General features: G+C 38.6%; 1 protein-coding gene across 2 annotated transcripts in view; it reads right to left on the minus strand.

Moving 5' to 3' along the window:
• Window positions 1-3723: 3723 nt before the first annotated feature.
• LOC149154570 (ABC transporter G family member 3-like) overlaps window positions 3724-21198 on the minus strand; it is a 231711-nt gene continuing 214236 nt past the window's right edge. The window contains exons 9-12 of one of the 2 annotated variants that reach the window (XM_089439978.1): window positions 4765-5037; window positions 4560-4667; window positions 4417-4464; window positions 3724-4313 (exon numbers count right to left, since the gene is read on the minus strand). In XM_089439978.1, the coding sequence (XP_089296104.1) occupies window positions 4269-4313; window positions 4417-4464; window positions 4560-4667; window positions 4765-5037 (474 nt within the window). In that variant the 3' untranslated portion in view covers window positions 3724-4268. Of the gene's footprint in view, window positions 4465-4559; window positions 4668-4764; window positions 5038-21198 lie in introns of both variants that reach the window. The other variant, XM_089439977.1, reaches the window with a different exon arrangement.

The raw sequence follows: 21198 nt of genomic DNA on the forward strand, positions 1-21198 counted from the left end.
GCTTTTGATCTTGGTACATTTCCTTTACACCAATTTTAGTTACTTCATATATTTAACACAATTGAGTATAGGGTTTTGCTGGTTTTAGTTTTGGGAGACAAATTTACATACATTAAATCATCAAAACAAACCCTAATTAACTTCACCTCATCTTTGACCCCATTTACGGCATTAGTCTTACTTGAAGTGGTCAAGGTATTGAGTCAGAATTCTCCCTTGAGCTTTTAAAAGGAAGTTGGGCCTAAAAAATAGGGGTTCAAACTGAAGTGATAGTAAACTCTTACCTTGTGTGTGCTCATTATAGCAGGTTGCACAGACTTTTGCAACCCTGCTAATCTGATTGGTCACAAAACCCAATGCAAATTTTAAACCGTTGGTAATTATCATTATGCAAAGTACAGAGGAGAGAACACACATCTTTATTATCCTTTGAATTTTCATCTCATTCTAGTTCCCTAAACTATAAGACATGATTTCATGTAACATTGCAGACATGTCGAATCCCAAAATTTCTCACTAATGCACTGTAGAATGAACACTACAAGAAATATTGTGGCATTAGACAAAATGTATGTTGCAATGGTTCTCAGGATAGGGGAATGATAAGGACAGAGGAGCATGTCCCTAGGATAGCTAGAGTGCAGCCCCAAATTTTCTAGAAGATGGCTGGTTTTGGACAACACTAATAAATATATCATATTAAAAATTCATGATTCACTATAAACATTTGTAATTGTTTCAAGCTTGTAAGCATAACAAGCCATATTATATAGTATTACGCACAACACTTGTACTCGCCAATTATGAAAGACCTTGAGCAATTTAAAAAAGGGTTGAGTGATATTCCATTATTAGTCGCTACGCGTGAGTAAAAATGTGGTTTAGTTTTAGGAAACTTAAGTGAGACTATATTTTAATTTGCAATAAGGTCCATAAGAGTTTATTAGATGAAGAACTATCTCTATAGCACTTTTTCTTCCTCATATTTCTTGTTAACAATGATTATGTTAAACATAAAAGACATTTCCTTCTCAATAAGTTCTGTAAACTTCTTCATCTATGTTGAAATGATTGAATAATAATTTTATTCAACCATCTAGTACCCAAACCAAGTCACTACTTTCAGAATGCTTGAGGTTGGAATGTCAGAAGCATTGGAGTTGAATGACACTTAGAAATCCATGTACATTATGTAAAAGTTGAGATAACGTGAAAAATGAGAAGAACAAGAATAATAACCACAAAGATCAACCCTTTAAATGTTGCATTTTATGCTTTCTTGACATGGAGACCGTTATAATGTTGTTGCTGAAAAAACAATATTTAAATTAGCAGAAATTAAAATCCATAATAGGAAACCCATATTTTGAGCTGCAACTTATACAACAAATTTAAACTCATTGCAATATAAAAATAATCAATGGGAAAAATCATCATATTGTTCAATCACCAATGTCCATGATTGTCAAAATTGAAAATATGTGCTCAGAATATCCTTGAAATCTATACAAAACATCCTTCAAATCTGCCTGAAACAATTTGGGAACAAGAAGCAACTCCCCAACAATTTTGGGATGTTTCTTAAGGGTCTCCAAGTCCCCAAAACATGGGAATGCAAGGCACAAAAGGTTTCTTTTGGTGTGGGTATAGTGGGGTAATGCAGGTTCCAATGCAACATAGGACAATCCTTTGCAATTTGTTTCAACGGATTGATGTTGATTTGGGGTAGCATCGGATGTGCTCTAGCCACGAAAATTGGTGGAGAGGCTAAAGCACACGAGATCTCCAAGACCCAGAAATGGTTTTGGCAGAATCTAACCAATTTGGAAGATATTAAAATAATTAATGTTTTTAATGGAATTCCTAAGTCTAAACTTACAAAAAATAAAATATTAATGTGAATTAATATAAAACTGAGTTAAAATGGTCCAAAAGTCATGCATCAACTCAGATCTAATCTTAACCATTGATTAGGGACTTAATTTCGATCGTTGATGGACCAACGAAAAAAGTATAAGAAGAGGCTTGAGGGTCAATTGGAGAACACATTGAGGGAGGTCAGTCAGTTTGATTTTTGGAGCGAGATTAGCTGAGAAATTCGAACTAGTGGTTTGGAGAGCATCCGGAGGCAGTGAGTATGGAGCAAAGAGTTAGGGTCAACAATAGAAGACTAGCGCAGAGGCAGAAGCGACAGATGCTGAGGCAACAGGAGACTGCGTAGTCGTTAGAAGGCTTGTGTGGGTGACGCGGAGAGGACCAGGGTTAACGCAGACAAGCAGGGGCTGACGCAAAGTGTCTAGGAGCCACACAGAGGTCAGCCAAGCTGACGCTAGGACTAAGAGAAGTGTTGGAGAAATTCTCTCTGTTGGGTAAGCCCGTTTAGCACCTAGTTGTACTGAAGAATTGCTGAATAATAAAATCCTCCCTTGCTGCACTAGTTTTCCCACATTGGGTTTTTCCAGGTACTGTTGTCCAAAATATCCGTGTCGATGTGTTGATTCTTGTGCATGTGTTTGTTTCTGTATTATGGTGTGATATCTACAGCAGAATTTATTTTAATGTTTATTGAAGCAATTTCATAAATAACTTACTGAAAATAAGTAGGCAAAGTAAATCAGATGTTACAGTGATAGAATTTTCACATGGTATTAGAGCAAGTAATTAGAGACAAGAAGGGAAAATCAATTATGAGTCAAGACATGATGCAGAGGCATCCACGTCAGGGTACTCGCTCAGATTTTCAGAAAATTGCACAAGAGATTTCGATTTTTGAAGCGGGGTTAGCTGAGAAATTCGAACTAGTGGTCTGCAGAGTAGCAGGAGGCAGCGAGTATAGAGCAAAGAGTCAGGATCAACAATAGAAGACTAGCGTAGAGGCAGGAGAGGCAGAAGTTGAGGCAAAGTGGATATGCATAGTGCGTATCGCTTCAATAAAAACTGATTGACCAGATCCAAAATAGTAAGACCTCCTTACAAATTACATATACCAGCTATGTAGAAAAGCCTAACCTCTGATCCTGACTGTTAACAGACTCAAAAAATCATCAGTCCATAGAAATACAGAATGACTCAAAATAAAGAGTAGTTATGAATAAATAGAAGATGCAGGCCTATAAACTCCTGTCCACAAATTCCAACCATCTTATAATGTAAAGAAACTGTAGACTCGTACCAATCAACGCAAATGAAATGCAGTAGTACGCAGTAATATCTGACACGAAATGCTGCTGGTAAAAATGGTTAAGGGAATGACAAGGAACCATCTTGAAAATGGTTTCATGGAACTTTCTTGTGGCAGAAAATATGGTGCTAACATTTCCCAGATTTTTTGGGTGAAAATATCAGTCATTTCAGTTTTTATATGGAGTACCCCATGTATCATTACCTAGAAAAATTGTTTGGAAACGAAAAATTAAACTACTTTAATGTGGATCACCGCTTCATTTTTTCTTTTGTGTACCTTTGGGCCTCCATGTCATATAAAATATGTTCGTGACCTTTGATAATGATTCTATCGTTGAAATTTGAACCAGAGAAAAGGCCTCTTTCGATTTCCAAAGTCTGCTTGAATGCAAATGTTGATTTGGAAATATATACCCATTCCCCATTCCCCCATTCTATGTAACACAGATAACCAATGTAAATTGCAGTTTTATTCATCAGTAGACGTGGATGTAAGATTAGCCAATCTGAGTACAACACATCCAAAGACACCGATTGGTGTAGATTACAGCAGTTACAAAGGTAGCAGTGTAGTATATATAATTGATTCTTGTGGTAATTGGCGTAGTTTTGATTAATACCCTCCAACTATTCTGCATCATACGGCAATGGAACTTGCATCATACATAGAATTCTTTAACTTTCCCTCCAACCTCTCTTCTCTGCTGTTAGACCACATGGTCATGTCCAAAAAATAATTTTTGCTAGCAAATATCATATTGTTTGATAAAAATAGTCACAGTTGATTTGCTTGTTCATATAAAACTAATTAGATAAATAACGCAACTGCATTTGCTCTTCAAAATAGCACTACTATGCAGTTAGAGCTTATATGCAAAGGTAAAAGGAGATGATTTGCTTGAATTGACAGAACAGATTGTCCAGCATTAAGACTCAACAGAGACACTGAAGCAAGTACTTCACTTGCAGAAATTATTTTACAAGAATTATATATACACCAAATTCCCGGAAAAGAATAATTTTCTATCTCTATTGCATGGATTATTTATTCTGTCTATGGCATCTAATAGACAAAACTTTGCGCCTTAATTCAAAGTGAAGGGATAAAAACAAAATGATCCGGTATCCAACTGCAATAACAGCCAGAATGAGTAGGTTCAGCCACTTTGCATTTCTTGAACTGGAAATTTTATATGAATCGCGAAGAGCTTGATCTCCAGGTATGGATATCACCTGGCCAACTGCAAAGGATGTCCCTGTGTATTCGTTTTCCAGGAGACCCTGGCATGTGATCAGAAATAAGAGATTATCAGCATGGATGAGTATTACAGACTGAACAGTATTCACAAAGATTTATTCAAGGCTTCTATTCTTGCCTCGATAGCATAGGTGTGGAAAGCAAGATAAGATACGGGATACTTCCAAACTGGCTTAGGCAGTTCATCTCTAAGTCTAAAATAACCTGCAACAAGCATCATAATTCCCTGCAAAGAAAATTTAATTCTTAAAACATTATTTAGGGAAATTGAAAGCCACCAAAACGTAACCAGTGAAGCCGATAAACAAAAAGGCTTTGCTTACCTGCAGAAACACCATTGTGAGAATGCCTCCAAATATTTCCGGCAAGATGGATGCAATGACCATCAACAGGCCTTCATTTATTAAAAGGCACATAAAGAAGTTTAACATGAAGTACATAAACAAGCTGAAAGCTGACCGCATCCCAAGAATGAAGTAGATCACCAGGGAACAAGAAAGGGAGACGAGAAACAAGAAAGGAATACTAGCAAACAAGTTCCCTAAAGAAAACACAAATGCTCCACTATGCCTGTTTGATTTTTCGTGGGTAAAAACCTGCATATCAAACAACATAATTAACACCATGTTTCCTTCCAGAACAAAGTCTACAGAACAAATATCAATCACTAGTGTTCCAATCCACAAAATTCTCCTAATTGTTCAGCACTTTCAAAAATAAAGTAGATAAAAATTAGACAGATAGATAACCCAGAAAATTGGCAAAATACAACAGGATATGCATGTGAATAACTACAAGACCAAACTTCTCCATTAATTTTTCACGTCATTTGGAGAGTAGCCATGGCACATAATGAGTTTCAAAGGGATGTTGAAATATAGAAAATCCAACTACATCATGTTACAACACACTTTGCACTGGGCCCACCCTGGCATTTCTTCATATGTGTGACCCGTTCACTAAGTCAAAGAAAGGAGAAACCCTCCTAGAGCCTGAAGTCATGGATATTTTAAAATGTATTTTCACCCATAGTAGCCAAGGAGGGTGCATGAAACCCACAAAATGAAATTTAATGTATTTGTCAAAGTGACAGGGACACTTATACGGAGCCCATCACTTTGAGGCACATACAATATGCTCCAGAATTAGACGCAAAGGGTTGGGCAAACTTTAAGGGCCCCACAAAGAATTTTTCAACGTAATGTTGTCCAACTCAAGTAAGGGGTGTCTACCTCATTGGGGCCACCAAACTTATGGTTTTGAGTTTATATGGCCCAACTATTTTTAGGGCCCCATAGAAAATGAGTTTAATGTAATACTTTAAGACTTAGAGTGCACATGTTCTAGTGGAGTTTATTTTTGTCACTGTTACCGCAAAATGTAGCAATTCAGTGCAAAGCCTCGCTAGACAAATCTAAGTCTTAGGGCAACAATGGGATAAGCCACCACTATCACCTCAATGGTCTCTCCCCTGCTGTTTTGTGGTCAGATATTATCTCCACAAGATAGGCTTCCTTGGCAAGACCTACAGCTTGGTCAGATATTATCTCCAAGTAGCTTTCTAAGGAAGTTGCAACCAAACACCCTAAAGGATCTTCAATAAAGAGAGCCTGAGGGTGAAGAGAGCCGATGAGATAGAAGGAAGTACCTGCAAGTCCTTGGAGGCTGAGATATGGTCTATAGATGTTCAAGTAAGCTTTCGCACCAGTCACCATCAACTAAAGAATGCTGTTATAAATTAGGGTTTTCAAGATATGCAGATTTACAGCATGAAAAATAGTGTAACAGCAACAAAATAGTTTATTAATGGTAAGATCAACAAAAGTTTGAGTTTGTTAAAGGAAATAAGCTAAGGATAGGTTAACCAATATTTTCAATGGCTGAAAATGTATAAAACAGCAAAATAACGTAGACGTCAGCCTCAAATTTGTGGTAAAAGTTAAAACATACAATAAATAATAGATTATGCTTTTTCGCCATTAATAGAAGCAATGCCTACCTAAAGGACAATAACATATATATGCAAATTTAGTTGTAAAATGTAGATTTAACCAAACCCTAACCCTAGTTACCATGAAATAAAGAAAAGAAGAAAAATTAAGATGGAATGACACACAAAGACTAGTTCGTTCATGTTGAAATTCAGTTGCAAGATTGAATTTCTAGTCATGATAATTACTTGTGAAGATGTTTAGTGTTCTTCTTAGTTTATCTTTATTATTCATCAAACAATTACCATTCAAATAGAAGATTTATAGCTGCCCCTAGATTTCTCAACATGGTATCTGTTACCCACCACCTGTGGGTAGTGTTTAAAGGAGAATTTTTTTCTCCTAGATGGTCCTCAGCCTGCAACCCCTTGCAGCCACCAGCAAGCTCGATGTGCCATTTTCTCCACCACCTGAACCAGCGATGTGGTCCCTTGCCCACTTGTTATGATTGTATGTTTGAAGGTGGGCCTCTCGACCTCGAAGGTATTGCTTTCCATTGGTATAGTTGAGTAAATTTCCTTGCTTGTCATGGGCACTTTTGGGCATGGATTAGTGGGGGGATTCGGCAGAAAGAGTGGGTTGTTGGTTTTAGAGCCATTATCATTCAATCAAGAAAGAAATGAACAAAATTAGGACACTGAATCATACACACAACTTAACACAGGATTACGTGGTAAAACCTCGACAGTGTGTCAAGGAAACCTCCACAGGACAAGGGATTGGAAATCTTATTGCTCAAGAATGTTTCTCCAAGTTACAAGCCTCTCAGACAATCACCAATTACTATGGGTTACTTCGTTACATAACTTCTTTTTGTTACAAAAACTAATTGAACAGTAAAAAATAGATTTACCCACATTTACATTATTTACATAATTGTTGTCATTTTTTCAATAATCTCCACCTTGACAACAATTTTCCTAATCCCTTGCCCATGCCCAATCATCATCTCTTCTTCAAGCCAAGAGAAGCCAAGCACCATCGCGGCTTCTCTATTGAAATTGGCTTCATGAATATGTCTGCATGATTCTCCTGTGTATGGACCTTCTTGAGAGCTACTTTACCGCCATCGATCACATGTCTTACAAAATGGTACCTTACATCAATGTGCTTAGTCTTGCTGTGATAAGCTGGATTTGTAGCCAAATGAATAACACTTTGATTGTCACAGAATACATTCACTTTCTCCCACGTCCTTCCAATCTCATCAAGTAGACCTTTCAACCAAATTGCCTCTTTACAGACATCTGAAGCAGCTATATACTCTGCTTCATTAGTGGATAAAGCAACAGTTTCTTGAAGCTTTGACATCCAACTAATTGCTCCACTTGCAAGAGTAAAGACATATCCTATAGTAGATCTCCTCTTGTCCAAATCACCTGCATAATCAACATCCACATATCCGCAGACTAAACCTTCACTACCATTAAAGATGATACAATGGTCACTTGTGCCTCTCAAATATCGAAGCACCCATTTCACAGCTCACCAATGTTCTTCTCTTGGATTTGCCATGAACCTGCTGACAACTCCAACTGCATGTGAAATTTCAGGCCTTGCAGATACCATCGCATGCATTAAGTTGCCTACAGCATTTGCATATGGTACATGAGACATATACTTCTTTACTTCATTAGTTCTAGGACTCAAAACCAAAGAAAGCTTAAAATGGGAAGCTAATGGAACATTAACAGGTTTCACATTGTTCATACCGAACTTTTCAAGTACTTTCTCCACATACTTCTGTTGTGATAACCAGAGCTTTCCATTTTTTCTGTCTCTATGTATCTCCATGCCCAAGATATGTTTTGCTACTCCAAGATCTCTTCTTCAAGCCAAGAGAAGCCAAACACCATCGCAGCTTCTCTATTGAAACCGACTTCGTGAATATGTTTGCATGATCCTCCTGTGTATGGACCTTCTTGAGAGCTACTTTACTGCCATCGATCACATGTCTTACAAAATGATACCTTACATCAATGCGCTTAGTCTTGTTGTGATAAGCTGGATTTGTAGCCAAATGAATAACACTTTGACTGTCACAGAATACATTCACTTTCTCCTGCGTCATTCCAATCTCATCAAGCAGACCTTTCAACCAAATTGCCTCTTTACAGGCATCTGAAGCAGCTATATACTCTGCTTCACTAGTGGATAAAGCAACAGTTTCTTGAAGCTTTGACATCCAACTAATTGCTCCACTTGCAAGAGTAAAGATGTATCCCGTAGTAGATCTCCTCTTGTCCAAATCACCTCCATAATCAACATCCACATATCCGCAGACTAAACCTTCACTACCATTAAAGATGATACAATGGTCACTTGTGCCTCTCGTATCTTGAAGCACCCATTTCACAGCTCGCTAATGTTCTTCTCCTGGATTTGCCATGAACCTGCTGACAACTCCAACTACATGTGAAATGTCAGGCCTTGTAGATACCATCGCATACATTAAGTTGCCTACTACATTTGCATATGGTACACGAGACATATACTTCTTTTCTTCATCAGTTCTAGGACTCAAAACTGAAGAAAGCTTAAAATGGGAAGCTAATGGAACATTAACAGGTTTCACATTGTTCATACCGAACTTTTCAAGTACTTTCTCCACATACTTCTGTTGTGATAACCAGAGCTTTCCATTTTTTCTATCTCTATGTATCTCCATGCCCAAGATATGTTTTGCCGCTCCAAGATCCTTCATATCAAACGTCCTAGAGAGTTGAGCCTTTAACCTATTGATCTCTTCCATGCTTTTGCTTGTAATAAGCATATCGTCAACATACAAGACCAAGATAATGAATATGCCATTGAAACTTTTAAAGTATACACAATGATCATACTCACTTCTAGTAAAGTTTTGGCTCACCATGAAGGAATCAAACTTCTTGTACCATTGCCTAGGAGACTGCCTCAAGCCATACAATGATTTCTTGAGCTTGCAAACTAATCTTCTGTTGCGACCTTGTACAAAACCTTTTGGTTTCCATATAAATCTCTTCATCCAAATCTCCATGAAGAAAAGTTGTTTTAACATCTAATTGTTCTAACTCAAGATCAAGTAATGCAGTTAGTGCTAACACAGTTCGAATAGAAACAAGTTTTACAACTGGTGAAAAATCTCATGAAAGTCAATACCTTCAACCTGAGAATACCCTTTTGCTACCAGCCTCGCCTTATACCTTTCGATACTTCCATCAACATTTCGCTTCAATTTGAAGACCCATTTGCATCCGACAACACTTCTCCCTTCAGGAAGTTCTACAAGATCCCAGGTTTTGTTCTTGGCTAAGGAATCCATTTCTTCGTCCATAACCTTTTTCCACTTTTCGCTATCCACATCATCCACTGCTTCCTGATAACAAGAAGGTTCCCCATCTTCAGTAATCAATGCAATAGATGAAGCAAAATCTTCATACCTTTTGGGTGTTCTTCTTTCCCTTGTAGACCTTCTTAGAGTGACTGGTTGTTGAACTGGTTCTGGAACTTCTACAGTTTCCTTTGCATCTTCTTCACCTTTTCCTTCAGAAGTCTCTCCTTCCTTTCGACTTTCTGAAAAAGGTCTGGCCTCCAATTGAATTTGTTGATTTGGCGACACCTGTTCCTGTTCAACTTTTACAACATCTAATTTTAGAAGAGAGGATTCATCAAATGTTACATCTCTACTAATGACTATTTTTCATGAAGAAGGATCCCACAACCTGTATCCTTTCACCGCATAGTCATACCCAACAAAGACATAACATTTTGCTTTTGGGTCTAACTTTGAACGTTGATTCTTTGGAATAAGAGCATAGACATCACAACCAAAAATTCTTAAATGTGAATAATCACAAGATTGACCTGACCTAACTTCTGCAGGAATTTTACAATTAATGGCAATGAAGGTTATCTGTTTACTAAATAACAAGTAGTACATACTACTTCTGCCCACAACTCCTTTTGCAGGTTGGCATTGTTGATCATGCCTCTGGCTCTTTCCATAAGACTCTGATTCATACGTTCAACAACGCCATTTTGTTGAGGAGTATAAACAGTAGTTTTATGTCTAACAATCCCTTCATCCTTATAGTATTGTTCAAATTCTAGGGAAGTAAATTCACCGCCATTGTCAGTTCTTAAACATTTAATTGATTTTCCTGTTTTCTTTTCCACCATAACTTTAAATTGTTTAAAAACATTAAATACATCAACTTTTCTTTTCAACATATAGACCCAGACTTTCCTAGAGAAATCATCAATAAATGTTAAGAAGTATAATGCACCTCCATAAGATACAATAGGAGATGGTCCCCAAAGATCAAAATGAATATAGTCCAAAATTTCTTTACTATTATGACTTCCAATTTTAAATTTTTGTTTACATTGTTTTCCATACACACAATGTTTACAAAAATCCAACCTCAAGGATTTCAAATCAGGAAGCAACTTGTGATTCATCAGTACCTGAAGACCCTTCTCGCTCATGTGACCCAACCACTGATGCCATAGGCAAGTACCTTCTTCTGCCTTCTCAGATACAGTCGTTGCCTCACTAACCTGAGTACTTCCTTTGAGTCTGTAAAGGTTTCTGATCTTCTCTGCCTTCATAACAACCAGAGTGCCCTTTGAAACTTTTAGCACTCCATTTTGACCTGTAAACTTGTAACCTTCCGAGTCCAATACTCTCAAAGAAATCATTTTTTTCTTCGACTCAGGTACATGTCTAACATTAGTTAATGTTCTAACTGTATCATCATACATTTTAATTTTGATATTTTCCATCCAACACTCTGACAAGATACATTATTACCCATAAACACAGAACTACCATTCACAGTGTCATATAAAATGAACCATATATGTGCAGACTTGTGTGATGAGAAGCACCAGAATCTAACAATCAATTTTCATAATTTTGAGAGACATTGCAAACAGGTAAACCTTCATCTACCATACCTAATTCAATAGATAAAACTTCATCAATCATGCCTGAATCAACTTGATTTGCTTCCTTGTTTTGGTTTTCAATGAACTCCTTTCTTTTCCAACAATCTTTCTTGAGGTATCCTATTTTGTTGCAGTACCAGAATTTGGCTTGACACTTCCTGCCGTTTGATTTTGATTTGGAAGAACTCCTTGCTTTCTCCCCTCTTTCCTTTGCCCAACCTCTGACTACCATGGCTTTTGGTGTGGAGGTTTCAATGTTGGACTTCCTTCTTACTTCTTCAGATAGCAAAGCTCCCACAACTGAATCAAATTCCAAAGATTTGGTTGTGATCACACTGATAGAAGTTACAAAGTGGTCCCAAGATTAAGGGCAAGGAACACAACAAAGTAATAGCTTCGTCTTCTTCCTTAAATTCAACTCCCATATCTGATAGTTGGCAAATAAGTGTATTAAAAACATTTAAGTGTTTTGCAATTTTAGTACCCTCCATCTAAAGGCTATACAGTTGCCTCTTCAAATAAATTTTGCTGTCAAAGATTTGGTCATATACAGTGTTTCCAATTTCATCCACAAACCTGATGTCGATGTTTCTTCAACAATGTTGAAGAGAACTTCATCTACAAGGCACAACTTGATGGTACTGAAAGCTTGGGCATCCAAGTCCTCCCAATCCAAATTTGTCATGCCAACAAGTTTCTTTTTAACCCTACCTAATGCCTTGTGCAACCCTTGTTGCACCAGCAAGTCCCTTACTTTCAATTTCCACAATGCAAAATTGTTCTTGCCAGTGAACTTCTCCACTTCAAACTTAGCATTCGTCATTTTTGCCATTTCTTCCTACAGGGGTTCTGAATTCTTTTTGGAAAAAATAAATCTTTAGGGTTTCCTTCTTTCAGCTAATGTTTTTAAAAAAATTCTTGTTTCTAGGATTTCCCCTCCTATTCCAATTTTTTTTGTTATTGCTCAACAAACCCTACTCCATTTCACTTCCATGAATTACAGAATTTTGTTCCTTTCTAGAATATTTAAAAAAAAATGTTTTTCTTTTCTTCAATTAAAGAAACCCCACTCCAAATTTCATTCAACAAATTCTCCAGTTTTTTGAGATAGCCCAACAACAAAAATTTCATAATTTTATTTACTATCAATCAAGTTTTTTTTTTTGCTGTCAAAAATAAAAATTACCCGAGTGGTCACAACTCTGTCTTTCTGGCGGTATTTCTCCCTTAATAGATCCACAGCTTTTGCTCCTTCAAAATGACCCTTTGTCTCTGTTTTCTCATGGCATGATCGCAGACAAAAGGCTGTCCCTTATCGGTCTTGTGGCTTTGGCGGCTTTACAAAATTTATGTCGTCTTTCCCTCACACCACACACAACATCATCTTGAACTGCTCTTCAACCATCGGATAACAATGGTTCTAGGTCTGCCTACTCGACCTCTACCTCTTCACGGCGGCAGGCAGAGTTTCTTAAACAGATTGTCTTCTCTTCGAGCACCACCCGGTCTTCTTCGCTACTCGAACAAACTCGCGACTTTCTCCCTTAGACAAGCGCCTCATCGATTGGCTCTTAAAAAAAAATTGCATTCACTGCGGCTTTCTCCCTTAGACAGGTGGCTTGCTTTCTCTTCGAGCGGGCAGAGGCTCTCTTGCTCAGCTCTTAAGAAAAATTTGAACAGACCCCTATTGACACGATTACTTTCTCAACAACTTTCTCTGGCATCTTTTTCAATGGAACCCAACTACTCTCTCCAATCAATCTCAACTCTTCCTAAGCTTTGATACCATTTGTTGGTTTTAGAGCCATTATCATTCAATCAAGAAAGAAATGAACAAAATTAGGAAACTGAATCACACACACAACTTTAAACAAAGAATTACATGGTAAAACCTCGACAGTGTGTCAATGAAACGTACATGAGGCAAGGGATTGGAAATCTTATTGCTCAAGAATGTTTCTCCAAGTTACAAGCCTCTCGGGCAATCACCAATTAATATGGGCTACTTCGTTACATAACTTCTTTTCGTTACAAAATCTGACTAAACAGTAAAAAATAGATTTACCCACAATTACATTATTTACATAATTGTTGTCATTTTTTCAACATGGGCTAGGTCTGTACTCTTGTATACACTGCTCGATATCATGGTTAGCCTTGTGTCCTAGTCTCGTGGGATCTCCTTTACTAGCCATTAGCTTTAGGGTTGGCACTACTGGGGAAATCTCGATTCTAGTTGCGTGGTCCCACTTCCCGACACCATATACATCACTCCCTTCCGCTCATTTTACCCCCATTCGTTTTTATTCCCATCCGAGTCCACATGTGTCCATTGGGTCCACACAAGGTTCCCCCCCCTTTGTCCACACATGGAGACGGGCCTAGAACAATGCCCAGAGGTTGATGCAGCTAGAAAGAAAAGAAAAAACATAATTTGGCCACTCTCAACAAGAAATTTACCACAAAATGCAAAAGATGGTCGAGACATACAAATTTAGCACATGGGTGAAAGCCAAACATGAGCTCTACCCCTCATTCATGGGCATCACCTTGGTTCCTATGGGCCCCCTCCATCATTATGGAACCCATGGTTGTCCCAACCCCTAGTGGGCGATGAACTGCCCCACTTTAAGGTAATATCCTACTATTATATCCTACACATAATGCTCTCGTCCCCTAGAGACCCGAGCAGTTATGAAGAAAAATCAATCAAAGCCAAAAGACATATGAAGAAGGGTGGAAAAACAAAGGTCAGGGTAACTCATGTACCACGATTTTCTCCCTCCTACACTCATATACCCAGGTGTCGACTTCCCTTATTATAGCTACCCTTGTACCATGACATGTAGCTTGGAGCATTCCCGTGATCCCCACTCCGTTCCACCACTATATCACTTGCCACCTATCACCTGATGGATGTACCATGGACATGTCACTCCCTTCAAAGGCTTAAACCACTTAATAGGGTCCTTGATTAGCCCCTTATTGAGCTTGGAGACAATTGTACATGCCAAAGCCCAATATGTAAGGGCATGCCACCATGAACTGCTCCATTGATCCCATGACTTGTAAACTCTTTTACTTGATTATTCTAATGATTTGTTGTAGTGGAGGACAAGGGGACACATTGGATCTTATGTAGGATTACAGGTGGGTCTCCATTTGGGGCTTGGTCTCTTTATACGGGGTCCTAGTCCTCCAGGGGGCCACATTGGCACTTGTAGGGTGGGCGTTGACAGCCATGGGCCTCCACCATAGCAGAGAGTACTTCATGGACCTCACTATCGTTCATTGATTGCTCGTGTTCCACCTTTTGGATGACGATGATGCCCCTGGTTCACCACTGCCCAACCGGCTCCACACTTGCTCCATACACTTGGCAGATGTTCCAGGGTCCAAATGAGGGTTTGTCTCATGGCAGGAGACAAAGGGAGGGCTTATTTCGGCATCGTAGCCCTTACAGATGGTTTACAAGCATTTTCGATCCACTTGGAGACCCATGAGGATGTCCTTGTGCCCCCACACTCACTTGGGAGCACCACAGGTTCTTACTTGGAAAAACAAGGGGCCAACCCCTTGTCCACTATCTTTGGAGTCCATTTTCACATCATGGCACACTTTGGACTTCATTAGGCCTCCTCAAAGGCCCAATGACTCAATATATTGATCATTCTGCCCACTTGAGAGACTTATTCTTATGTTATTGAGCTATCTTTGTGGGCTTGTCAACAAGGGATGATATTATTGCCCATTATTCTATTATCTAAGGCTTAAAATAGGCAAATCGAACTGATTAGAGATTGTATAAATAGATGGTAGGTGATTCATTCTCTCATCATCACTTGGATTGGATTAGTATCTCTGGTGAGATTTTCGCACTTTTCGCTAGGTAAACTTTTGAAGCTTTCTTGATGCACTATGATGTTTGGAATTTCGCTATTGTCTTTTGTTAAATTTTGCAGATTTAAAATTTAATTTCTAAGATCATAAACCAAAGAAGACAGTCAATAAACAACAAGACACAGGATTTGGTCCAAGACCAGGGAAAAAACCCACTATGGGGGAAAACTCTTTTTAAAATACTCTTCTATTAGATCATCTTCAAATGTTCAGCAAAGATACATAATCAGAGTACAAAACCCCTTTTACAAATAATAGTAGTAACAACCCTTTTTAATATGACAACTTCAAAATACCACCACAAGCCTCCAAAGGCTTCCAAAACAAGAGCAATAGACACAAGTGCGTGAAAAAAGTGCACAAGTACGAATGCTAAATACTGAGAGCAATATTCTCCAAATGCAAGATCAGAATACTACTGAAGTGAGGGAAATTAACCAGCAATCAAACTCTAGTGTAAAAGCAATATCAAGAATAGAATATCTCTAGAGCGAGATCAATACAAGAGATAAATACTTCTGGTGTGAGAGCAATACCAACTGCAATAATACTTCTCTGGAGCGAGAGCATTAACAACAACAAATAACAAAAGCAAAAAACATTGGTGCGAGAGCCGAATGAGAGTTTTGTGATCTGTCAATAGATCTGCCAATGATGATAAGGTATCTGCAAATCTGCAATAAATATGCTACTAATAATAAGATATCTGCCACTGATAACAAGAGATCTGCCAATAATGATAAGATTTGCAAATCTGCAATAATCCTGCTACTGATAATAAGAGATCTTCCAATGATGATAAGAGATCTGCAAATCTGCAATAGATCTGCTACTCATAAAAGAGATCTGCCAATGATGATAAGAGATCTGCAAATCTGCAATAGATATGCTACTGATAATAAGAGATCTGCCAATGACAATAAGAGATCAGCAAATCTGCAATAGATCTACCACTGATAATAAGAGAGATAAATAACTGATGCGAGGGCTTGATCATCAATGTGAGAGCTAGATCACCAAAGCGAGAGAGAGAGAACTTGATGTGATGCAAATGAAGGCTTCTCTTCAATATATAGAAATCTTGTTAATTTTAGATAACAATGGTATGTTCTATGCTTTAACACAATTTACTTCAATATTCCTTATCAGACCAATGACAATTTCAAATTATTTCCAGTAACAATCACATTAACTTAAACACATTGATAGTAAATGCAGATAGAACATAAAAACAAGTGCAAAAGACAAGCCAAGACGAGAGGACACAAGATTTGGCGGATGCCAAGGAAAAACCCCAATGTGGGGAAAACCGTTTGATCAAATCTTCTTATTATTATTTAATAGTTCAACAGAGAGAGAGAGAGCACAAATATCAAATTAACTTGCCCAAAACAGTCTTGTCAAATCAGCGGTCAACAACAGTCAACTACAGCCCTAACCAGAAAGTCAATGTTGGTCAAAGCAACACCAAAATGTCCTCCAAGCAGCTCGGTCAACAACAAATCAATTCGGCCTTCCAAGAGAGTCAAAGTGAGCCCAAAACAATTCGATCAACTCAGTCAAAGGAGAGAAAAAACACAGTTGAAATTTCTGCGGTCAAATTTGAAGTCAACCCTGGTCAAATTGTCCCAAACACCTCGATATTTGTGCCAATAAATGTGGCCTTCAAAAATTGAATTTCTGCCCTCAAAAACAAACTCAACATTGGTCAAAAGAGCCTTGGTCAAGGTTAGTCAATGCTCATTTATTTTCCTGAAATCCGGCCAGCAAACAATCCCAAAAATTCATCCCCCTGTCACACGTGCAAAGTAGAAAGAAGCTGCCTCCAAGCTATACGAACCAATCAAGAGAGGAGAGAGAGAGAGAGATTTGATGTGATGAGTGATGTCCAAATGAGGAGAGAGGTCACTCCTATTTATATGCTTCATTGAGGGTGAGGAGATACATCTATTAGGCTTTTGATCCTACATTAGACTGAGGCCGACCTTGACAATTTGTGCATGAGAGAGAATAAATTCAAAATTCTACTTCTGCTTGTCAGAATGAGATGATCTTTATATCAAAATTGGACCTCTCGAAAAGAGGAATTCAATGCAATAATTTATCCATCATATGAGTTGTCCTAAGGTGGAATTTGGCCTTAGTTGCCAATTTTAACAAATGTTAGACGCAAAAATCCCTTCCTTGAATTAAGTGTTTTGGAAGCTCCTAGAGTGATCCATTCGAATTAGATAACTTAAGTGATTTTAGTTTGCACATGTTTAATTGAATCACTTAAGTGATTTTATTTTGCACATGTCTAATTGCTTTATAAAATATTTTTGAAATAACTTTTGCTCTTATGAAAAATAATTTGCCCTTGAGAAATAATCCACTTCAAGGGTGAAAGGGGTTAACCACATCAGAAATTTCTCCCTAGTTGCTAAAAAATTCAACACTCCCTATCAACTAGGAAGGAATTTCCATCCATAAAGCCAAAATTGTTGTACGTATCAAATCAACATGACTCATGCAGAACATTCTTGAATCTAAAGAAGAATACTCATGGTAGGGGAGCTACTACTACCACCCTGAATCCAAGCTCAGTGAAATAAAGGCTAAGAAACCTTCACCAAGGAGTCTCAAGATTCAACCTAGTCTAAATAATCATCGGGGAGCCAAATGCTTCCACCCAACATCAGGGAGTCACATGCTAAAACCTGGAACAAATACCATCCAAATAATCATTGAGGAGCCAAATGCTGCCACCCGAAATGAATATCGCTCAATCAATAAGACTAAGAAACCATCATAGCTCAGCCAATAAGCTAAGAATCCACAATAGCTCAACTCAAAGGCTAAGAATCCACAATAGCTAAATCTGATTTATGTACTATTGCTCTCTGCTGGATTATTGAAGATAAAGGAAGATTTGATCAAAGGGTTTCCCCATATTGGGGTTTGTCCCTGGCTAGCCGCCACATCTTGTGTCTCTTGTCTTGGCTTGTTCTTATGTCGATCGTTTAATGTTCTATCTGCACTTTACTTTATGTACATGTGATTGCTAATCTGTGGATAATAATAAGAAAGATAAGTAAACTGTTATAAGCATAGAACATACCATAACTTAACATGGAAACAGAGCTGAGGTGAAGACAAAGCCCAAGCAAGAGCAAGAGCAATCACCGTAGAGAAGATTGGCAAGGCTATCGTAAAAGAACTATGGGGTCCTCATCACTCTTTCCTGCCGAGGACAAGCTCCGTGAGAAAGCTGATTATCACGAATGGAAGATGTCTATCGATCTACCCATAGAAGATCAAGGAGTGTTGGACCATGTGAGAGGCAATATTGTTGAGCCTCCATCAAATGCATCCGCTGCTGCCAGGAACAAATGGAAAACCGGAGAAGTCAAAACAAAGAAGATCATCCGGGATTCTATCGACAAGCGCTTGGTGGCCTACATCTCTGACCTGAACACGTCCAAGGAAATCTACGATAGACTGGTGAGTTTATTTGAAGTTAATGATGCAAATCAAGTTTTGTTTCTTAGAAATAAACTGAAGGAAATTAAGAAGGGTAAAGATGAGAGTATACAAGCATACTTCTTAAGGATCACCAAAATCAGGAACGATCTCCTATCTATTAGGGAGACTATTACTGATAGGGAAATGGCACTCACGACTCTTGGAGGATTACCAACCGAATGGTACGTGTTCAGGACTACTCTTCTGAACATTAATGTAATTCCTGGTTTCGAGGAATTAATGGCTAGATGCATTCAAGAAGAAACAAGGGTAGAAGAGTAAGAAATGCCCATACCTAAAGGTCCTCCTGCTGCCTTTTCTTCTCATGCTAAGAAAAGAAATAATTCTGGGACTAAATCAAAAAGAAAGGCTGGACCTAAGGGTGGAAGAAAAGGACGATGTTACATTTGCGATAAAGGTCACTATGTGAGGGAGTGCCCCGATAGAAAAAACTCACACTGGGACGATGATCAAAATCCCTCTCATGACTATCAAAGGAATGACAAATCTAATAGCAGAGGTAAAAGGAGTGTTGGAAGTCAAGGAAGAGGACAATCATTCAAGAAAACTAGAAATTCCAAGTATGAATCCAACATTGTTGAAAATAAGCAGGATGAATATTATCTACCAGTTGCTCTATCTACCTCTGCTCCTTCGGACTCAATGGGGATTTGGCTCATTGATAGTGGTGCCTCAAGGCACTTCACTGGTTACAAAGAAGTTCTCCATAATATGATAGAGAAAGAAACTAACCTGGAAATTGTCCTTGGAGATAATATGAAATATCTCGTGAAAGGTGTAGGCAATGTCTCTCTCAAATTGAATCAAGGTAATACGATCCACTTACAAGATGTATTATATGTACTTGACCTCAAAAAGAACCTGGTGTCCATCTCGGCAATGGAAGACAAAGGCTACAAGGTAACCTTCAGCGATGGCAAGGTACGTATATGGAAAAATAATGTTAAAGATGTCTTTGCCCTTGGGTTTCGTGTTGATTCATTATATCAGGTCGGTGGAAGTCCGCTAGGTGTCATGTCTTATGACACATCTCTTCAGTCCAAACTTTGGCATCGGAGGTTTGCCCACCTTCATTATAAAGCTCTACCCAATGTAAGACAAATGGTGTCAAGGATGCCCGAATTCGGAATAGAGAAAGAAGGTGTATGTCCAGGGTGTGCTGAAGGAAAGCTCAAAAGGGAACCATTCCCCTCAAGCCAAAGCAAGACCTCCGATATACTACAGTTGGTTCACTCAGGCATATCTAAGGCTGGCATTAAGAGGGAGACTACTACACCATATACTCCTGAGCAGAATTGTGTGGCGGAAAGGAAGAACCATACGATTGTAGAAGTTGTCCGTGCCATGCTCCATGATCAAAGACTTCTGAAGTTTCTATGGGCAGATGATGTAACAATGCCTGATGTGGAGGAACCCATGGATCCTATTTATCCACCTAAGCCTTCCTCTTCTAGGAAAAGGCCCTCTTGGCTTAGGGGGCTACTCGATGATGCTGAAGGACACAATGCACCCCGAGGAACCTTCCGTGAAAGTAAGAAACCTAACAGGTATCAAGGATACCTGACTATCATGAGCACGATCATACAAAATGAGCCTTCATCATTCTCAGATGTTGTCAAGCATCAAGTATGGAAGGATGCTATCACTGAAGAATATGAGTCTATTATGAAGAATGATGTTTCGAAAGTAGTTCCCAGACCCCAGGACAAGATTGTTGTCACTTCTAAATGGCTTTACAAGATAAAGCATGTAGCAAATGGAAGTATGAAAAAGTATAAGGCTCCTTTTGTTGCTTGTGGCTTCTCCCAAAAGGAAGGTATAGAATATGATGAGATATTTGCCCCTGTTGCCAGATATACGACCATCCGCTTGATCATAGCCCTTGCGACTTCACAAGGATGGAACCTACATCATATGGATATCAAGACTGCATTCTTGCATGGTTCGATCAAAGAAGAGGTCTACATGGAGCAACTCGAAGGATTTGAGATTTATGATCGAAAATCTCATGTATGCAGGTTGAAGAAAGCTCTCTATGGGCTGAAGCAAGCACCTCGAGCATGGTACGAAAGGATCGATAGCTACTTGATGAAGCTGGGATTCACTAGGAGTGAAGCCGATCATAACCTTTACTTTAAGGTTGAAGATGACAAACCTCTCATACTGGCGCTGTATGTGGATGACCTCTTCCTAACAGGCGCAGACCCTCTTATTCACAAATGTAAGAGGGAGTTGGCTTCTGAATTTGAAATGAAGGATCTAAGACTAATGCACTATTTCCTAGGACTTGAAGTGTGGCAGAAGCCAGGGGAAATTTTCCTATCTCAAGGAAAATATGTGGTAAAGATTCGGTATGGTGGACTGCAAGCCTGTACCTACCCCGATGGAGCTTGACTTCAAAAAGTTAAGCAG

Source organism: Pinus tabuliformis, chromosome 9 (assembly GCF_031772625.1).
Source record: "Pinus tabuliformis cultivar Carrire ecotype Pingquan chromosome 9, CPIR1, whole genome shotgun sequence".
Taxonomy (NCBI): Eukaryota; Viridiplantae; Streptophyta; class Pinopsida; order Pinales; family Pinaceae; genus Pinus; species Pinus tabuliformis.